A 21,245-nucleotide genomic window follows, 5' to 3' on the forward strand; every position below is an offset into this window, starting at 1 on the left:
AGAGAGACGGAGAAAGGAGAAGAACAAAAGGGGCAAGAAAGGAATTTCATCTTTTAATTATTTTATTATTATTTGGACCAGCTTTAAAGAACCAGACCACGAAGCAGAACCAGCCTGTTAAGCAAGTGACTTCGTCGTGGTCAAGAACCAGCAAAATTTAAAAACCGGGTGGTTCATGTTATCCGGTTCGGTTTATATATCAAATTTTCCCGCCGGACCAAACAAACCTGCAGAGAGATTTTCCTGATTCAAAAGTCGTTTCTAGCTTTGCCTTTGTACTTTTTTTTTTTTTGTAATCATTAGTTCATTACATAATCTATGAAGTGTTCACATATTCTTGGAAATTTGATAACTATAATCACCGATCTTGATCTCTTTAGCTATTATTATGGTGTACCCTTCAAGTTCTAAAGTATAAGAACTATACTAGAATTAATGAATAAGTAACACTTTGCATGTAACTTAAGACTTGTGTTCACATCAAAGAGTGTTGTTGATGCGGCTAATACGTTTGAGGACTTTATGCTAAAAGTAAATCATTCTCCATTCTCCATGGTTGAAAACTTGTTCTTGCGTCTTCTCTTCTCTGGAAAAACGAATGTTTCCAGAATAAAAACACGAGATGTGAAGCAGAAGAGTACAACAAGTAGGTGCTGTAGCATATATTGAGTGACGAAGCAATGAAGGAACAGATTATTGTGAGCCACAAAATAAATTAAGAAATAATACAGTAGTGAAGTCGTTTCAAACAGAGGATTTATTCCACCTGCACTTGGAGGAGTTTCCTCTTTTCATAAGTCTAAAGAACAAATTTGCCTTTAAGAATAATTCTTCTGTGTTTTTTTTTAATATGGAATTTGAATGAAAGATTAGTGTGTGGATATGGATAATTAATTATATTTAAAAAATTATGTAATATTGATATGTTTGTAGTTTGGTTTCCCTTTCTATTGGCTGCTATTTACTTCATTCTTTCAATGATTGACGTTGAACTTCTTTTCGACCAAAATCAAAACATCCTCTCCTTTATGTATAACTTTGTTTCTTCTGATTTGATTTGTAACATTAACATGATTACATTTATATATAGTATATAATACGTAACCATGCATTTAACTTGGTACTTGGATTCGTTTATGAAAGATTGAAAGGAAAACGAAAGTTATATGATCACTACTCTTGAATTCGAACTCTAATTTAGGAAGAACAGTATAAACCCCAACATATAGTGTTTTCTGGTCTGAAAAACTTTGATTGTTTTGTTTTTGTGGTTTGGGAAAAAACATCAACATAATATTCATGACGTCAAAAGTACAAAACAAATAAGATGGATTTTGAATAAACTTTCCAATCGTGCTAGCTAGCTATTTCTGACATAATTCAAGAAGAATAATGAAAATATGTCACACAAAAACAAAAGTATTAACGATGAATGAATGAATGAGAGAAGACAAAAACCTTTTTGATATTAAAAAGACTGTAATATATATCAACACATCAGGAGAGAAATTTGAAAGCATATTATAGATTTGTAATCATCAAGTGATAAATAGAACTTATTCTACTAGCATTATTATTCATATTTATATATGATCCCTCAATTTCACCAGTGAATAAGCATCCTCCACGTTTTCACAGATTTCTAATCCACCGATTTTAACTTTTGTTCCATCAGTCAAATCCCCCTTTTTGTTTTTGTTTTAGTCCGACTATATATATTTGTTTGCTTATGTTTTTCTATTTGTTCCAAATCTTTGGTAAAGATAGGTGTTTCCATAAAATGTTATTATCAAATCAAATGATAAATAAATGCTTTCCAGATCATTTTATGCCTCTGCATGATTCTCTAGTAATTAGATCAAATCAATTTTCTCATCATGAATATGTGTAATAGAAAAGACTTTGTGAATGGACAATATATATGGTTACAAAACAAAAATATACCATAGAATTAAAAAGTGCTAATATGATGATATTGCACCTAGCAATATGTGTTGTTGTGATTATATTAGAGTCCAGAAGGCAAATAATAAATTTGTTGTCTAGCAAGAAAGGACAAGAGCACGAGGTACAAATTTTTCTGTAAACTTTTGTAGTTCTTGAATGGCTTCCTCAATCCTCACGATGATAGATTTTTCGCTAGCTCGTAGTATAATATGGTTCTTTGATATTTTAACAAAGAAGAAAGACATGGCCATATGATTTTTTATCGAACGAAACATAAAAAACAACGTAAAACATGGTTTAAGATAAAAGTAAGTAAGTTATTTGTAGACTTCTCTATCTATCTATATATTAACATATTCTAAAACCCATGACATGTTATTTCTTAAACCATGAATATATTGAAACATTCAAATCATCACTAGGTATAAGTAAGTGAAATTCATTTTCTTATAAGAAATCTCTCTTTGTCGGTTATGAAATTGGTTGCTATCGCCAGGTCGTAGGGCACAAATACCCATTTCGGCATATATACAAACTATTCCATGCACTTTACTTATATTACATGCACTAGCATAGTTCTGCTCCCATTTTATGAAAGTGGTTAATAAATATAAATATTAAGATTAAGAAAAAAACGATTAAGCAAATATTTCGAATAAATTATTGAAAATATATTATTTGGTTAGTCTCATGTGTTGTGGCGACGAGTTACGACAGCCAAAAACATATATTGGTCGAGACGATCTTCTAGTTATGGTGCTAAAGCTGCAACCTCATTCTTTATTCTGCGACATTACCATTAATTAATATAGTCAAATATTGAAAGAAATGTTTACGTCATACACAAACACTACACTCACTATTTACAGGAAACAATTGGAATAGAATCATATGCCACGGCACGGTCTGGTCAATTATATTGATAACGATAACTCTCTTGTTTCTCAATTAAACTAATGGCTAAAAATATGAGGTTGATTTTAATTTTTTTATCTAAATATTTAGACTCAAATTTCAATTGTATCTATTCTATAGGAATTTAGCCAAATTATTTATAAATATTCGTAATCATATTCCGAAGAAAAAAATATTATTGTTTAATTTATATCTAAACTTTACTTTTGTTTGAATATTACTCATGGATATCTCATTACCTATCTTTTTTCTACAACAAATAAAACAATTAAAAATTTATCTATAAATATGAACATGTTGGTTTCTCTATCGTAACACATTTACTATCTACGAACGAATTTAGAAGCTTTGTTTTCTTTCCTTTCGTTTGCTACTACTGCAACATTTCTATTTTTCTGATAAAACCATGATAAATTGTGGAGATGTTTACAAGGTAATCGAAGCAATGGTTCCACTCTATGTAGCCTTAATCTTAGGCTATGGCTCTGTGAAATGGTGGCACATCTTCACGCGTGATCAATGTGATGCTATAAACCGTCTCGTTTGCTATTTCACCCTGCCGCTCTTCACCATTGAGTTCACGGCCCATGTCGACCCGTTCAACATGAATTACCGGTTCATCGCGGCCGATGTCCTCTCTAAGGTCATCATAGTCACGGTCTTAGCGTTGTGGGCCAAATATAGCAACAAAGGAAGCTATTGTTGGTCCATTACTAGTTTCTCTCTATGCACTCTTACTAACTCTCTTGTCGTTGGTGTGCCATTGGCTAAGGCAATGTACGGACAACAGGCTGTTGATCTGGTGGTTCAATCCTCGGTATTTCAAGCCATCGTGTGGCTCACACTCTTGTTGTTTGTCTTAGAGTTTAGAAAAGCCGGATTTAGTAGTAATAATATCAGCGACGTACAAGTAGACAACATCAATATCGAAAGTGGAAAAAGAGAAACTGTGGTTGTGGGAGAGAAGTCGTTCCTTGAGGTCATGTCCCTCGTTTGGTTGAAGCTTGCAACGAATCCAAATTGCTATTCTTGCATCCTTGGGATCGCATGGGCTTTTATTTCTAACAGGTAAAAATGAATCTTTAATTAAACTTTATATTGGTACCTATAAGATGTTTAACAAAGTGTTAATTAGTATGTGTGATCAGGGACTCAGGAGACTACATTAATTCCACCCCTTACTCCGAGGCAACCGTTAAAATTGCCTAAAAATATCTATAGTTTGACGTTTAAACCATCTAAATTATTACTTTTCTGTGTAGCGCCTGATGATCTATAGTTAAAATTTTGACAGAAATATAGGTCACGATTGTTTCTTTGCATTTGCGTTTATATTTCCATGTGACAAATGACTAGGACATTTTTAACATGGTAACATAATTTGCAAACGTGACATGTACATGCAAATAAACTAATCATGATTTTAATCTGAATATTAGAGTCTTTGACCAAATTTCTATTTTATTTGTTTTAGTGTGAATTTTGGGTTTAGGGTTTTGATTAGTGTTTTGTATACTCTTGGCTAACAAATAAAGACTTAAGTCTAATAATTGATGGAAATTAATTGGAAATATAGATGGCATCTGGAGCTGCCGGGCATATTAGAGGGTTCGATTCTTATAATGTCAAAAGCAGGAACAGGAACGGCCATGTTCAATATGGGTACGTTTATTTATGTCCATGCAAGTATCTTTCTATACGTAAAGATTACGTATCAGTATTGAGATAACAGTGAATACATGCATATATACGCAGGAATATTCATGGCACTTCAAGAAAAGTTGATAGTATGTGGAACAAGCTTGACTGTGATGGGAATGGTATTGAAGTTTATTGCCGGACCGGCGGCCATGGCCATCGGCTCTATTGTCCTTGGCCTCCACGGTGATGTCCTCCGCGTAGCCATCATTCAGGTCATAAATTCTACTTTATCCTTTTGTACCCTAATTCTACTGAAGTTTGTATATAAAAAAAAAAGTAGATCATTTTCCATTCATTCATCCACTAAGATACTAACTTTATATTTTTCAGTTTAATATATCATTAATATTTATATGAAATTTACAGGCTGCTTTGCCACAATCGATTACTTCGTTCATTTTTGCTAAGGAATATGGATTACATGCAGATGTTCTAAGCACAGCGTAAGTCCAAATTTTAAAAATTCAGTCTATTTAAGAAGAAAATGGTAATATGAAATTAAATTAAAATTTTGATAAATGTAGGGTGATATTTGGGATGTTGGTCTCTCTACCTGTGCTCGTCGCCTACTACGCAGCTCTGGAGTTTATTCATTGATTAAACTAATAAATTCGATTATATCATCAATATTACCCTTTGTTCATCTTTCACAAGTTTTTTTTTTTGTTATCTCTTTTACACTTTCCTCCTAAAGGAGATTTTGAAGTATATTCGAGATATGAAAACCATTAACTGAATGAATTAACCTAGTTTATGCTTAATTTTATACTTTCTTAAGCTCTCTTTATTTTCGTAGTATGCATAATTTAGTATTTTGTTCACATATACGTATCAAGAAAAGATAAAAACTCTATAAATGAAAATACATCATGTTCGGATCTAAAATTGTTTTAATACGTACACTAAATATTATAAGCCCTTTTTTTGTTAACAAAAAAAAAAAAAGAATAAATGAAACGAAATTCAGGTTAGAGATCAAATAAAATCTTGTTATTATTTGATTCATGATCATACATACTAACCAAATCAGGATTTATGAAATAAATTATTCTTTCTCCTCAACCGAATCAATATGAAGATAAAAGGGGTAATTTAGTCTTTTCGAATTCGTTTTTCTTACCGAATCTCTTTAGTTTTTTTTCTTTCTTTTGTGTGGAGGAGAGAAGAGAACGCAACACTTTCTTCCCAATCTCTCTCTGCTTTCTCTCTCTAGACGTGATCTCTAATTCTCTAATGTCTTCCTGCATTGCCATTTCCTCTAACCCCTCCACAATCGGAGGAAGACGATTCCTGGGAGCAAGAGAAACGATGGGACTTCCCATCGGAAAATCTCTTAGAGTGAGAGAATTATGGTGTGTTCTTAATGCTTAATAATCACCGACACAGCCATTGTTCTTCATCATCTCCATGGATTTTGATTCCATTTCTCGGGAAAGCACTTTTCTTTCCCCATTGCTTAACCAAAGTACCATCCTTTATTCCCTCTCTGATGTTCTGATTCAATCTTAAAAACCTCAGCTTGAATTTTTGTTGTGGGGTTTTGGTTGGGTTTGTGAATTTTAGATGCAATGTGGCAAATGAACTTGGGATCAGATGATACAATGGGTGTTGATGGGTCTTATCCGGAACGTCACGGAGAGCCAGATTGTGCTTATTATATAAGGACTGGACTTTGTAGGTTTGGTTCAACTTGCCGATTCAATCATCCTCACGACCGGAAACTGGTACTGACTCTGTTTCTGTGTTTGTTCTTTCCTCTGTATCTTGTTGACTCAAAGTTTGTAGCTTTGAGGGTCTGTGTGTGTGTGTGATTACAAGCTGATGAATAGTCTCGTATCCAATTTCTAGGTTATAGCAACTGCAAGGATTAAAGGAGAATACCCTGAAAGAATTGGTCAGCCTGAATGTGAGGTAGCTCTGTTTCGAATTACTATCATAGTAATGTCTTCTAGTTATCACATTGTCTCAAAGCTTCTATTTTTGTTGTTGTGTCTGTGCAGTTTTATCTGAAGACAGGGACCTGCAAATTCGGAGTGACTTGCAAGTTTCATCATCCTAGGAACAAAGCTGGTATTGATGGAAGTGTATCAGTTAATGTCTTAAGCTATCCTCTACGTCCGGTATGTATACATTTCAACTTTCTAATCTCACCACTGCTTTGTAAAATTTTGCCTCTCTCATGAGTTCTGTTTGCAGAACGAAGATGATTGCTCTTACTTTTTGAGAATTGGACAATGTAAATTTGGGGGAACTTGTAAATTCAATCACCCTCAGACTCAATCAACCAACTTGATGGTTTCTGTTCGTGGCTCTCCGGTTTACTCTGCTCTTCAATCTCTAACTGGTCAACCGTCTTATTCTTGGTCGAGAACATCTTTTGTTGCAAACCCTCCTCGTTTGCAAGATCCTTCTGGTTTCGCTTCAGGATCTCAAGGAGGTCTCTTCTCATCCGGGTTTCATTCGGGAAATTCTGTTCCGCTCGGGTTCTATGCATTACCTAGAGAGAATGTATTCCCGGAAAGACCAGGCCAACCTGAATGCCAATTCTACATGAAGACAGGAGATTGCAAATTTGGAACAGTCTGCAAATTTCATCATCCTAGAGACAGGCAAACCCCTCCTCCTGATTGTGTCTTAAGCTCGGTTGGCCTTCCTTTACGCCCGGTAAGCTAATAAAAGACTTCAGATTCTTTCCTTTATAGTCTCATTATGTGGTTTGGTAAATTCTTGTTGCTGGTTTGAAACAGGGAGAACCACTGTGCGTGTTCTATTCTCGGTATGGGATCTGCAAGTTTGGTCCAAGCTGTAAATTTGATCACCCGATGCGAGTCTTCACTTACAACAACAATACTGCATCTCCTTCTCCTTCATCATCTCTGCATCAAGAGACTGCAATCACCACAGAGCTCAGGAATCTCCTAGTCTCTTCTTCTGTGGAAGCAAAACCCACATCACTCCCTGAAACAACCTCTGCTAAAGACACCATTGTTGATGCACAGCACTGAAAACCCTGTGTTTTGTCTATCTTGAAACAATATGTAACATTTGTTTTGCTTTATCTTGTAAGCATTTATGTACAGAGATGATATCTGATCTAATCTGATTCGCCTTTTGTTGTAATTTTCTATTGGCAACAGTTTGTGCATTAAAAAAAAAAACAGTTTGGTCTTAAACGGGCCTTCAAAAAACGTCTAACAAGCCCAATAATAAAACCATAATGAAAAGAAGAAGAAAAAAGAATTAACCACTCGCATGTGTAACGCGTTGAATACACACGCTCGTTGTATCTATCTATCTACTCCTCCGGTTAACGGGGGTTTAAAGCCACGTCGGTGCTACACATGTCCCTGATTTCTCCTTTAACATAAAACTAAACAGCTGTTTTGTCCGCAATCATTATCTATTACTAATAAAAAATCTCAACTTTTGTTCCTTACTCTTATTACTTCCTAAATCCGATCGAAACAACTGTTGGGTTAGTTTCTAATTTCCAAGAATGGCGCAAGATCACGACGAGACGGAGAATAAAACCTTTGCCGACGTTGTCGGTGGCGATGATGTCGGCGAAATTGTCAACGGAGGAACAAAGAATGGCTATCGTAAACCGGACTCTGTGGAGAAGGAAGATGATGAGGATTTGAAGAGTCTCTATTCCTTGATTTGTCTCACGATCGGTTCGATTCTGTTTCCAGATTCGAAAACCGGTGATGCGTCTTCGTTTCTTGAACGTGTAAGAAACTCCGTCGCTGAAAATGGGCCTAAGCTTCGAGAAGCTTCTGAAAGAACAGGACGCGAGATTCTTCTCTGGACTCGTAGAGGCAGCTCGCTTCGTGCTCTGCTTGTCATCACTGTAAGTAGAATGATTGAACCTAATTAGAGACTGAATTTCATTTTCAATCTAGCCTTCCATTATCTTCAATTCGATTTCCTCAAGTAAATTAACGTATTGTGCCCTAAATCGTCTTGGTTCTGTAACTCTTTACCATTGATGAAAAGTTTGGTACTTTATTGAAAAGTTTAGTGCTTTATTGAACCCATTTGAGCCAAATTTCGTGGGTGTCTGAGACTATATGTTGATTAGTTATTATCTTGTTATTGTTGTTGCAGATGGGAACAATAGTTCTTTTGACAACAATGGCTTTGGTTGTATTCACACTCTTCTTTGTAGCTGCAACAGCCAATGCTATCATAATCTCTCTTCTGATTTCACTTGCTGTTGCTGGTGGCTTCTTGGCACTCTTCTTTCTCTGCTTGACTGGTGTTTACATTGGAGCCTTATCCGTTGCTGCATTCGTCATCTCTACCGCTACAGTTTCTGCTGTCGTTTCTGTCTTAATAGCTTCAGGTTGGTTATATACTCTGCTCTGATTCTGTTTTGGAATCTTGTAATGAGTGACACTCCAAGTTACTTCCTATATGTATTGAAGAATGAAATGAATTTGGTATTGGATCAGGTTGGATTGGGTTTTTCTATGCGGTGTGGTTGGGAACAAGAGGAAGCCTACGCTTGGCTAAGCAATCGGTTTCAGTGGTGGGATCAGCCATTTCAGGTAACACTATCAGTCGTCATCAACACCAAGACCGGGAGGTAAACATCGAATCAACCAACTGAGAATCCGTCCTTACCGCGTTTGTAAATAAACCCCGACTTTTGGTTGTTAATGGAAGCTTGATATAAATATGATCTATGGAGTTTGTTGTGAAGAAGCAGAGAAAGAATGATAAGAATATTTCAAAATGCAACTTGAAACATTTTGTGATCAATGTCTACGGATTTTTGGATCTATGTATGCATACATTGTGTGTTTTATGTACTTAAGAAAGAATAATGATCAGTATCCATATGAAATCTCAACTCAGATCTCTCCCTCTCTCTACATTTCGGCTGCAAAAAAAAAAAAAAAAACTTGAAACCCTCTAGCCAACCAAGAGGCTTTCAAAAAAATATCCAAACTTTCACCACATTTTGATGATCTTCCAATTATATAACTTATGATCACACCACCAGATCAACCTCAAAAAACTAAAAACCCGAAAACCCAAAAACAAAAACTCATACATTGATCATCCACTTTATAATCAAATCATCAATGGAACTTGAGAAGAGGAACCTCCAAATTTCTTCATTTTGGTAGTGATATTCTCTCTCTCTGTGCAAAAATCAACACTCTTGAGCAGCTTGGCTCTCTACGTGTTCTCCTTCTTTTACGCTGAGAATTTCATCGTCACAAAGATATATACTGCATACATGTTTCTGAGTATATATAGAGAGAGAAAGATGAAACAAAAAAATAAAAAATCCAATATATATAAAAATCCAAATTGATCAAGAAAGTCATTTCTCGTGCCAATCTGGTCTGCCTAATGTAAACTCCAAACTTGGATTTTCACAACTAAGATTTCCACACCTCTTTGCTTGATCATTCGACCTTTGCTCCTGCCAATTTTAACTTTATATTAGATTAAAGGACAAAAAAAACACTAAGAAAGGCAATATCTATCTATACAAATATGATTAGATGGGAATTATCAGAACCTGATTTTGAATGCTGGATCTTTGATAATGAGAGATCATTGATGTTGATGAAGTTCTGATCATTGTATCTATGTCGCTTGAGCAGTTATTACTTAATGGCCATGTCTCTCTATTTTATGATTTAAGAAAAGAAAGAAAACAAATTAAGGACAAATTGTATTTATTGATGTATAGATGCCCTAAAAATAAAATAAAAATCACTACACACAAATTGCGTTTTTTTGCAACTTGCTATATGACCACAATCTACATGTCATACTTATGAAGCAAAATTCGTTTATCCTAGTCTTCCTAGATGAATCTTAAGAACCCAAACCAAATTATAATTAAAAAAAAAAACTTGGTACATATAATTAAAGTTCATCAGCCATAAACCCTAACCAATTTCATCTCATTGTAACCAAAACCATCACTCAAATTTTTTCCCCTTAAACTGAACGAAAACAAACTTAAAATATCATCTAAAAACTATTTTTGTTAGAAGAAAATGGATAGATGTGGGATAAACCAAACAATTGTCGTATGAATTACTTGGTAGGAAGTAGGAACAATTAGGTGAGAGAACCCTAAACCCTATCTCAAATTTCGTCAATCTTATTCTTACCTAATGTTTATATATACTTATCGTGTGTATAATACATGTACGTATATACGTAAACGTACCGTGAAGAGTTACTCCAACGAGGTTGTGTGGAAGAAATGTCAGTTTCTTGATGAAGAGAAGTATCATCAGATTGTGCCCTTTGATCCGTCGATGATTGATGATGAACTTCGTTTCCATTTATGCCCATTTCTTCTTCTCCTGACCCATCTGAAATTTTATTTTAACTTTTTATCAAGTTTCGTTGTCTCAAATCAATCACTTATACCCTATAAGGAATCTCATTTAAAACTGAACGATTCTTGTAAGCTTTTTTGTAAAAGACAATGCAGTGAAGAAATTGTTTTTCTTAAAAAATAATTTCAGCATTTCGTGTTGACCAACCTAATATGTGTCTCAAAAAATAGTTTTACAGACTCGAAAATTGTGCCAAATAAACTTTTAATTGGTTAAAGAAAATCCATATGAAACAAGTGGTTTTTCTTTATTCTTAATTCATGAACTTTGCTTGGATATGAGTTTACACTTCACACGTTTTAAATTTAATCTTTTACTCGATTTTTTTTTCTTAGAGAACATCAATATTGGGGATATATGTTTGTTTGGTTTGCTTTGAACTTTGACCACTCAACTTTAGGGTTCAATCAAAGGAAGGATAAAAGCCTTGAGCTTGACCAATATCTTAGGGCTCGTTTTTTATTATTTTGGGGAAAGGGAATAGTAGAAATAGTAGAATCAAATAGTAAAAATAACAGAAATAATTTCACGTCATTATATCTCTACATACATACAAATATCGAATCACAGCTTCAAATTCTGATTGAGAACTAATTTCTTATAAATATTGTAGTCAAAAAAAGCTATAATAGTGATTATATTGGACCTCCATTTCTATAAAATTCTGGTGGAGAATCCTAAGCTTTATTGTATATCTGTCTTATGTTATTTTTTGGTGAATTGTATATCTTTCTTATTAAAAGCCAGTACCATTTCTTTAGCATATATAAAGCTGAAAAAAGCTATACTAAAGAAATGTGAATATGCATAACATTATATGTGTGTGTGTGTGTAAAGGAATCACACGTACCTGATGAAGCAGCAGGCTTGTTAGTGGTCTTAACAGTTCGATACATCTGCAAAAAAAAAAAAATTAAAGGCATGATGAGAGCTCTAAAACTAGAATAAACCATAAATCCAATTAAAGACACAGGAAAAAACCAAAATAAATATCGGACAAAAGATACTGATAAACTAAATAGATTTATTTTTGTATAATGTGATACAGAATTACAGATGACAAACTGGAGAGATATATGCAGACACATATGAACTTTATATTATTAAATAAATAATATATGTAGTACATATGTGTGGTTTTCTGGGTTTGTCTTGGAACTGATGATGTATATATAATTAATTATTTATGATTTTAAGACCACGAGGTTGATGTCTGAAAGAAGGTTGAGTAATAGAAAGATTGTATTATTATCATTGAGTAATGATGACTACTTTTGTCCCCTCTTCCTAATTTAAAAAAGAAAAAATGAATTATAATCCAAAATAACTTCTATCTATCATCTCAATTCTCCATTGTTTAATAATTCTCTGAAAGGTTTCAGTCACTTAAAGCTATAACTACTCTCTCTTTTTCTCTCTTTAAATTCATTCAACTGCTTCAATTTTCTTGGCAATTGTGCCATCTCTTCCAAAATATGACTAAACTTAAAGCAAAGACAAAACAAGAAAATAAAAGTAACACATCAGAATTGGAGCTCTATTCATTGCTCTGATGATATATACGTACACAAAAACCTTGTTTCTTGATTCAGCTGTTTTTGTGCAAAACGCAAAGGAGAAGAGAGTGACATGATGGTGATGAAAACTATGAAATATCCCTAATTATAGAAAATCTTGATTGGTAACGAACTAACTCGACTAGATTAAACCTAAATTAACAAATAAAAATTGATTCTTTGTTGTGTCTAATTTAATTTCAAATAGAGTATAGATTATACCTGCAAATGGCTCTTCACATGTGCTAAAGTTAAGTCTTTTACATCCATGAGCTCAAGAACCGACTTTGGAGTTGCTCCTAGAATCACAACAACAACAAGAATAAAAGATTTAAGACTTTGAGAATAAAGTGAAGAAAAATGGGAATGATCATTAGAATGTGATTATGATATAAATGTGTACTTTCATGGCCGCCTAGAAGCTCAACAGCGTGAACAAACCGCGCGTGGAGGCTACTAGTCCAACGCATCCTTGGAGCTCTCATGCTTCGCTTTGTCGGCATCTTAGGCAAGAATCTTGATCTGATCATCCCATGATGATGATGGTTATGGTGATGAGGAGAAGACGAATCTGAAGATCCAACGACTCCATACTGATTATGATGATGATGATGATGCAAAGGAACACCTTTAAGCCTCGGGGAAGATTGTAATGATCGGTAAGCGTTGTTGTAGCCGGAAGATGAGTTTAAGATTGAGATTTGATCCATGTCTCCTCCTCCAAGAGAAGGTAATGAAGAGTTTTGTTGGTGGAAAGGGAATGAACGGTTGTGATAGACCGGGATGCCTCTAATTGGACGGTGGAGATTACTAATCTCGGATTCATCGACCCTTTGATGAACACCATTGATGATAGGGTTGTTGTAATGCTGCTGATGAGGAAGATTAAGGGTTCTTCGATCAGGACAATGGAAGATTCTTGCTGTTGGATGGTTATGATGAGATAAAGAGAGTTCAAAGTTGGACGATCGGTTGTTGTTTTCGAGTTGGGAGGATCTTCTTGAAGATTCTTTAGAAGATTCATTGTGATGGTATTGATGAATATCTGGGAGACTGATGTGGAGAGATAGATCAGGGAGAGTAGTTGTTGTGTTTGTTTTGGTTTTCTCTAGAAAAACACCTTCCATAGACATAATTAAAGAAACCTTTCTCTTGCTATTGCTGCCACTGAAGTTGTTGATGATGATAAGGATGATGATGGTGATGATGATGATGACTATTCTTTTGTTTTTTTTTTCTCCTGAGGGTTTTGCTTAGGAATTTAAAATGATTTTCTCTAAGGAGAAGAGAAAGCAGAGAGATTCTTTAGGCAAAGAAGTCAAAAGGGTGTCTGAAAGATTTGATATTTTTTTTGTTCTCTTTCTCTCTCTATATCTCAGAAAGAAAGGAGAAAGTGAGAGAGATGAAGTTAAAGAGAAGCTTAGAAGAAGAGAGAGAAGTTGAGTGATGATCTTCTTGAAGAAACAAACATGCTCAAAGTAAGACGCAGAGAGAGAGAAAAAGAAGGAAGAGAGAGATAGAGAGAGGTATGTGTGTTGTGAAGCAAAGGCAGAAGAGAAAAAAGGAATAAAACTAAATCCAGGAAAATTAAAAACAGGTAAGAGAGAGAGATATATGTGTGTTCGTTCATGTACATGTATGTGTATGTGTATGTGTGAGATGTTGTTCCTCGAGAGTATATCTTGGAAAACGATAGTTGAGAAAGGGTAATATTGTCATTCGCTATATTCCAAATATTGGAAGCTTTTTATTTTATTTTGGGATGGTATTTCAATTTGTCTTTTTCACCTTTCAACAAGTAAACCCATCTATCAATATAATATAAATTATTTTACGGCTAGATTAATTGATTTCATGTTTTAGTTTATTCGTTTAAACTACTGAAATTTTGATTTCCATAGATAAAGTTGAAGAATAATAGCAAAATAAATCTTGTTTTCTATCAATTTAGTAGATGAAATTTTCAAATGTAAAGTGTATTTAATAATCGACCAATTTCATAGATGAAAAGCATACAACTTTTAACAATAAAAATTAATACGATTATCATCCATTAAAACCTTAACAATTTGAGTAATAAATCAAAAACTCAATTGATCTTTAAAATAATAATGTTCACAGATTATCATGAAGAATAATAATTAAAAATGTTGGAGAAGAGTACAAGAGGAGAGAGAATAAAGGGTCGCTCTCTTCTGTCCTATCTAATCTATAGTCAAAGCAAAAGCCAAAATTAAATTAAATAAATAAATAACAAGAAGAAAAAAACAAACACAAGACCTATTCTAAAATAAATAAAAAGTTTCATTATAACCAAAAAAAAATAAAATAAAAAAAGAGAGAGTGCTTTGATTTTGGTACCCCGGAGACGACGGGATACATATGTTGAGACTTGAGAGAGAGAAAGAGACTGTGTCCTCTCTGACTCCTTTTTTATTTTCTCCCCCACTCTCTTCGCTTCTCACTTCACTCTCTATTCACATCTTATTATAATAATTCCTTATACGATTTTGGAATCAAACAAATTCAAGTTTCTGACCGTAGATTGTTCAACTATACCTAAAGAGATAAATATACATTAAATATCAGTACGTTCTTGAGTTTATGAATAGCTCGTATAGACATTTAGTTCCTAGAGATGTGACTACAATATCAACCGGCTACTTGTTTGACCGTTTTGTGTTGTCTATCAATTAGAGCCAAATCGAAGTCATATACATGTCGCTTTAAAATACGTACTTGAAAAGAAATAAAATTAGGCAGATTTATATATATTTTTGACTTGTTTGTGTCGAATGTAATAATGTATGCATTCTAGTGTTTCTGTTTTCTTTGTACTCGACATTTTTACATTCACATTGTTCGTTTATAATTCTACAAAAAAAATTATGGAGTTGACTTTATCTACTGTGAAACAGAAATATGTCATACTGAAAAATAATGAAAAATATACAAAATTGAATAGTATTTAACTATTCGTATGTTTTTGTCAAAGAATTATTATATTTTTTTATCCCACTTTTAATTTGGAATATATAAACTCTGTGTTTTGCCTTCCAAAGGTACGGAAATTATTGTCTTAGAAAGTATCTTTCTCTTCAAATACATACATATATGCATACGTGTGTACAATACAAGGTGCCCTCGTACGTATATAAACCAAGTGTCATATAAAGAATTCGATCAATTATTGTAACGTAACATGCATGCTTTTAGATTATACGTGAAGTTAAATATATATTAGACCTAAGAAAATACTCAGCCAGAAAGTGGATTTTGTTTGTTTCCCTTAATAAACAAAAACAAGTGAACCCTAAAGAACCTAAATATTTGCTTCTAATTCCCTTTTCATTCTCCCAAATATTCCTTCTCAATTTAATAACTCTTTTCTAATTTTCTTTAAATTGTCTTCTAAGAAAAAAAATAAACTATTCACTCCTCACATGACCATATCAATACAACATCTCGACAAATCATTAATGCCTTGAAATAAAAATATGATAAATTGTAAGACTATGTTTATATATCAGGAAATTTAAATAAGTGAGATTTTATTCGTTGATTATACAGTAATATATATTTTTCTTATTAGATATAAATTTTAATTATTGGAAAGTAAAGAAGTACAGTATGCTTGCAGTTTTTAGACGTTTTGCTGCATGTGAGTTAAACAAGATACTATTATGATCTATTTAAAAAGCATTTTCAATCAAAAACAGTATAACAACCCTAGCTATACTTCTAACGTTTTTGAATGAGGTCCATTCCTAATTTTGAGTTAGGTTTCTAAAACTCCTAGGATACACTTAATTTCTTTTATCTTTAGTTAATGGTACAAGGAATTGAGTTCATTAACTCCTATATTCCAAACCTAGCAATGTACTCATATTTTCGTTTTCTGAATGAGTCCCTCAACGAGCTACATTTATACTTTTGAAAAATGTTTTTTTTTTTTTAAAACCCCTAGGCTTACCCAAAGGATTGTCATTAATTAACAGTAGTACAGAAGTAGTAGTATTAAACTATTAGCTGATCCATGAATTCCTATATTGGGAACTAAACCTTTTTCTGTTTAGTTAATTAAAGGAACATTGAAACTAGAGAGCAACGAAGCTTGATTTTTGGCTTAGTTATTGACGTTTGATCGGATTCTGTGCCCCATTAATTTCTCGAAGGACATAAGCTTTACTTTGGCTCTAATGTTTTATTCTTTCCGTTATCAAATTCTCTATCTCCAGAAAAAATCCAAAAAATATTAAATTTACGCAGCGGATAAAATATAAAGTCGTAGTTATGAAAAAAATGAATGTTTTGTTCTACGGAAACAATTGTTTTGAATGGTTATGATAGTCAAAATTATGTTGTCACTATGGTTGGGCGTTGCAGTAAAGTATAATTGTCAAGAAAGTCATGTTTTTAGTGTTTTGAAGTTTGTTTGTCAAGAAAAAAAAGAAGAGTATTTTAGGAGTTTTGGTTTAAACAGATTATCAGAATATTTGTTTAAACGATTTCAAAGTCGATGAATGAAAATACTTTCCAAGATTAGGACGAATTTGAATATTACGACTTTGATTATGTTATAACTTAATTTTTATAATGATATTTGTAGATAATTAGATCTAAAAAAGTTTTAAATAAATTTTACATATATATATATGTGTGTGTGTGTGGTGGGGTGGGGGTGGGGGGTAATTTGTTTGTGTTGGTCTTTTTTGTTTATGATGAAATATGTGAAAGTAATTAAAAAGAAAAAAGTCACTTTTTTGTAATTATTTGTAAACTTAACATTTGATATAATTAGTTTACTAAGAAAATTGTAATATCATTATGTGAATTATTTTCTATGCAAATTATTAATATTTTATAATTGTAGTATAATTCAGTTTCAGTTAAATAGAGTTTGAAGTGAAATATATCATAATTTTATGATTTAGATTTTGGACGGAAACTTTAGTCTCTTCTCTTTTCCATTTGTGTTTTCATCATATAAAAACTAAACTTTTATTATGAAGATTAGTGTAATAAACTTTATAAAGTTATAAGCAAATTAAATAAAACATTTTAAAATTATATCAAAAGAAACGTTCGAAGAAAATATAAAGCAGATTAGTCTCCTACGACTACGAACAAGAAAACAAAAAAAAATAGAGTAGACCACTTGTCTAATAAGAAGTTAAATTGATATTCCTTGTACAAAAGGCAGATATATGCCAAATATATATGCATTATATATGGAACTAGGCCATAATGAATGGTCATACAGAAAATTGATAAAAATGGCTTAGTTTAACTTTCTTTAGAAAAACATATATAATTTTAATAGCAGGATCTCTATTATTTTCCTACCAAATTAATACCCACGTGTCTTCCACTGATTAGTTGCTAACTTTAGAGAGATAGTTAATGTAGGTCCATCATATGCATGTATGTCTTATGAGTTTATATATTTTTCCCTATGCTTTTTGCTACGTGTATTTCGTATTAATTTAATGGTTTTGACTATTGTCAATTAGATTGGAATTTAACGCAAAATATATATGGTTCCATTATATTATTTATAACAAGTCTTGCGAAACTTTAAGAAAAAAAAACTTCTTGCAAAAATTATATTATAAAATGCGAGTTTTTCTTATGGTTGCTTAATTAAAACTTGAATTACTTTGAACACATATAGAAAATCATATCATTGATCTTTGCTAATACAGTGATTTATATTAGTAGCATTGTGAAATTGTGTAACTGAAATTATTATTATTATTATTATATGTGGAATGGAACGGTGAGGTCACATTAAGATGGGAAAGAATGCCATTTAATTAGTTTTCATAGTTTGAGATGTTGATTTAGAGAAATATCATTTGGTTTCTTCATCTAAATTGTTATTTGTGTAATTGTATTAGAAATCGAATGCATGATCCTAGGTGTTGTGGTAACACACAAACATGTTTAAATGCATGAAAGAATCTACATGCGCAATTTGCTAATGAAAAATTGATGTTATTCTTAATTCTGAACTAATGAACTAATGGGAAAAAAAAAAACTTTGAATTTATAGCTTACTTAATGTCATACATCCAAACAACGGTTTAGGATTCATAAATTTAAGCATCGAGATTAATGCTTTTTTTATGTTTTGAAAAATTTATAGCGAAATTCGAGCTATCAAAGTTTAAAAGAAAATTTAGAATAAAAAATACTGGAGAATAAAAATGAAATGTTGGTATACAATAATTCTCGTTTATTAAGGAAAAGCGTAATTACTAAATCTGAATAAATTGCAGAGTAGATGGATCTCTTAAACGTGTGATAATATAATGCATGGACACGAACGTACGTCGGTGAGTGAGATCCAATATGACAAGTAATTAAACAATTAATGCTGTTTTGTTTTAACTTTTCTGATTTTATATAAAATTATATAAAAAAAATTAAAATAAATTATCACTGCACGCATTAAATGGATCCAACAGAACGTGAGGTTCCATATTGTCTAAATTAATAATTTACACCTTTTTGGAATATATCGGAGAATGAAAGTCTCCGTTGATTCTACCAATCCGTTGACGTTCATATCTCTTTGTCACACATTCTATTTCTTTTTTAAAAAAATTATTTATTTATTTTCTTTCGTTGTAATATATATAAATCTGTATCTTATCTTAAAGCACACTGTCTTCTGTTTCCTGAATGATGAATTGATTTGTAAAATTTATGTTAAATACATGTAGCTGTAGGTTTTTTTCTCTTAAACTAAAAAAAGGTTTGGTTGTAGAAGATGAAGAATTTCTTGCAAAACCAAATAACATTCGCAGCAAATCCATACTTGTTTTCTCTAAAAATGAAACAAACTATGATGGCTATATTTAAAAACAATCAACCATATATATTCTCATTATTATTGATCAACAATACATTCAAATCAGAATTGGAAACTGAATTAAACAAAAACTCCATTAAGTTTTTAGATGCTTTAAAAAACTGATTCCTCTATTTAAATGCAGTACTGAATAACAAATATACTTATATTTCTATACAATTTCTAGATGTGGTTCTATTTTGAAAATTTAGTTGGGATATATATATCAAATAAGCTTGCTAGATGTTCTTTTATGCACACTAATTTAGGATAGGGTTTAGAAGCTTGGTTTTGGTAGGGTTTGTTGAATTTGAAAACTGGGAGATTTTTTCTTTTTTTTTTTCATCCACTGGGAGATTTTATAAACGTCTAAGTATTTGGATACATGATACAATTATACTTAAGTAGTGTATTATTTATTTTGGTAGTTGTAGATCGGAAATTCATTACGAATTTCGATTTCAAAATAAATTCTTGTTATAAAGATCGACAAAATAAATAAAGAGTGTGTTTAGTGAAAATTATTCAAGTAGGGCAAAAGGCAAGACTCATATAGCTGCCTAATAAACCAGCTGTCGTCCTCTGTCTATATGTATGTTGAATATTAATTTATCTTTTCGTAATGGACCCATATGTTTCTTGCATTCTGTTACCATTATGGAAAAATTGTCCTACACATTAGAGAGAAAAAAAAAAAAAAAAACTTTCGACTGAAATAAACATTTGCTCATTTTTCTTATTGAGAGAGAGAAAGAGAGAATGATTAAGGAGAATATAAGAAATAATCGACCCTATCGGAGGGTTTTGAAAAAGTGTTTTCTTGTGTGGTATCTTAATGAACATAAAAATTCTAGCACTGATTTTTTTCTTAGCTATTATAAATATTTAATTTTTAATGATATTTCTTTAGAAAGGAAAAAAATCTAAATTTTGCTTAATTATATATAAAAATCATATGTGCTCACTTTTTGTGTATTAATTATGATTGAGTCTACTATTTGATTGTAGTGTAATTTCTAACAAACAGCGAAGTATAAACAATATTAATAAAAGAAATGCAAAGAATGTTGGTTTCACCTTCTAGATATTTTATTTCAAAGTAGTATTAAATAGACTAATTTGATGAAAAACATGGTGATACAAACTATTGTCTTATGCGTCAAGCTTTTCGAAAACAAAAAAAAAATATCAAAATGGGCATTGATTAGTTTTTTGGTATTTACATGAGAATAGCCCAACATTATTTATTCATCATTGTTTCATTAACAATGATATATAATATGCTTTCTCACTTTTATTTTCAGTTTTTCCTTTCCTTTCACTTTCACCGTGCACAAATATCCCTCTCAACTCTCAAGTGGCCATTCTAATTGGAGAATAAAGTGAATACTAAAATCTTCCATATTATGTTTAAAGAAACACCCAAAAAATACTTTTAAGCTTTACGTATTTTGAAATATAATTTTAGGGTTATTTTGGACCCACCACTTTATGATATGCAAATAGCAAAATTTCTAGAGTTGTGAATTAAATTATTTCATTCCCTTCCAATCTCAAAAAGAAGGAAACAAGAAAAAGGTTGACATTATTATCCCCTTTTTAGATTTTGTAAAGTTATCTTATTATGTAGCTTCTTAGCTACATATATTTCCTATCACACAATGAAATTGCACTGTTGCACGGCTAAGCCGGGTGAGAATTAAAAATTGAATACAAAGATACACTCAAATTAAGAAGATGTTTCTGGTGACACTATCCCGGAACTACATAAGATATATGAAAGGTATCATGTTGAATAAAAGTGATAACGTCAATATTTTAATATTGAATATTTATTTTGGTGAAATTAGTTGAAAATATATAATGTCACTAAACAGTTATCTGTTTTTTTTTTGG

General features: G+C 32.2%; 4 protein-coding genes and 1 long non-coding RNA gene across 9 annotated transcripts; 4 read left to right on the forward strand and 1 right to left on the reverse strand.

Annotated features, from left to right (window-relative positions):
• The first annotated feature begins 3,133 nt into the window (after positions 1-3,133).
• On the forward strand, positions 3,134-5,379 carry PIN5 (Auxin efflux carrier family protein). 2 transcript variants are annotated; one of them, NM_121659.5, is made up of 5 exons: positions 3,174-3,930; positions 4,439-4,524; positions 4,618-4,775; positions 4,930-5,006; positions 5,088-5,379. In NM_121659.5, exons 1-5 carry the CDS (start codon positions 3,269-3,271, stop codon positions 5,158-5,160), a joined length of 1,056 nt encoding a protein of 351 aa, NP_197157.4. In that variant the 5' UTR covers positions 3,174-3,268; the 3' UTR covers positions 5,161-5,379. The 2 variants fall into 2 exon arrangements, with proteins under 2 accessions (NP_001331598.1, NP_197157.4); NM_001343454.1 differs by having other exon boundaries at positions 3,134-3,930; positions 4,930-5,331.
• A 223-nt stretch (positions 5,380-5,602) lies between these two features.
• ZFN3 (zinc finger nuclease 3) lies at positions 5,603-7,707 on the forward strand. Of its 4 annotated transcripts, none has more exons than NM_180710.3 (6): positions 5,603-6,028; positions 6,127-6,287; positions 6,412-6,474; positions 6,564-6,683; positions 6,760-7,227; positions 7,311-7,707. In NM_180710.3, exons 1-6 carry the CDS (start codon positions 5,971-5,973, stop codon positions 7,566-7,568), a joined length of 1,128 nt encoding a protein of 375 aa, NP_851041.1. In that variant the 5' UTR covers positions 5,603-5,970; the 3' UTR covers positions 7,569-7,707. The 4 variants fall into 4 exon arrangements, with proteins under 4 accessions (NP_851041.1, NP_974790.1, NP_001330309.1 ...); NM_121660.4 differs by having other exon boundaries at positions 5,737-6,028; positions 6,760-7,206; positions 7,311-7,681; NM_203061.2 differs by having other exon boundaries at positions 5,603-6,287.
• Positions 7,708-7,879: 172 nt separating this feature from the next.
• Positions 7,880-9,421, forward strand: AT5G16550 (voltage-dependent L-type calcium channel subunit). The gene is made up of 3 exons (NM_121661.5): positions 7,880-8,413; positions 8,671-8,908; positions 9,018-9,421. The coding sequence occupies exons 1-3, from the start codon at positions 8,060-8,062 to the stop codon at positions 9,173-9,175; spliced, it is 750 nt and encodes a 249-aa protein (NP_568333.1). The 5' UTR covers positions 7,880-8,059; the 3' UTR covers positions 9,176-9,421.
• On the reverse strand, positions 9,397-14,300 carry KAN (Homeodomain-like superfamily protein). Its single transcript, NM_121662.3, has 6 exons — positions 12,897-14,300; positions 12,716-12,792; positions 11,788-11,833; positions 10,763-10,910; positions 10,100-10,208; positions 9,397-10,000 (listed from the first exon to the last, which is right to left on the reverse strand). The coding sequence occupies exons 1-6, from the start codon at positions 13,624-13,626 to the stop codon at positions 9,899-9,901; spliced, it is 1,212 nt and encodes a 403-aa protein (NP_568334.1). The 5' UTR covers positions 13,627-14,300; the 3' UTR covers positions 9,397-9,898.
• Positions 13,731-14,165, forward strand: AT5G02555. The gene has a single exon (NR_142609.1). It is a non-coding gene; the product is annotated as an other RNA (long non-coding RNA).
• Positions 14,301-21,245: the final 6,945 nt, after the last annotated feature.

The sequence above is a fragment of the Arabidopsis thaliana genome, chromosome 5, assembly GCF_000001735.4.
Source record: "Arabidopsis thaliana chromosome 5, partial sequence".
In the NCBI taxonomy this organism is placed as follows: Eukaryota; Viridiplantae; Streptophyta; class Magnoliopsida; order Brassicales; family Brassicaceae; genus Arabidopsis; species Arabidopsis thaliana.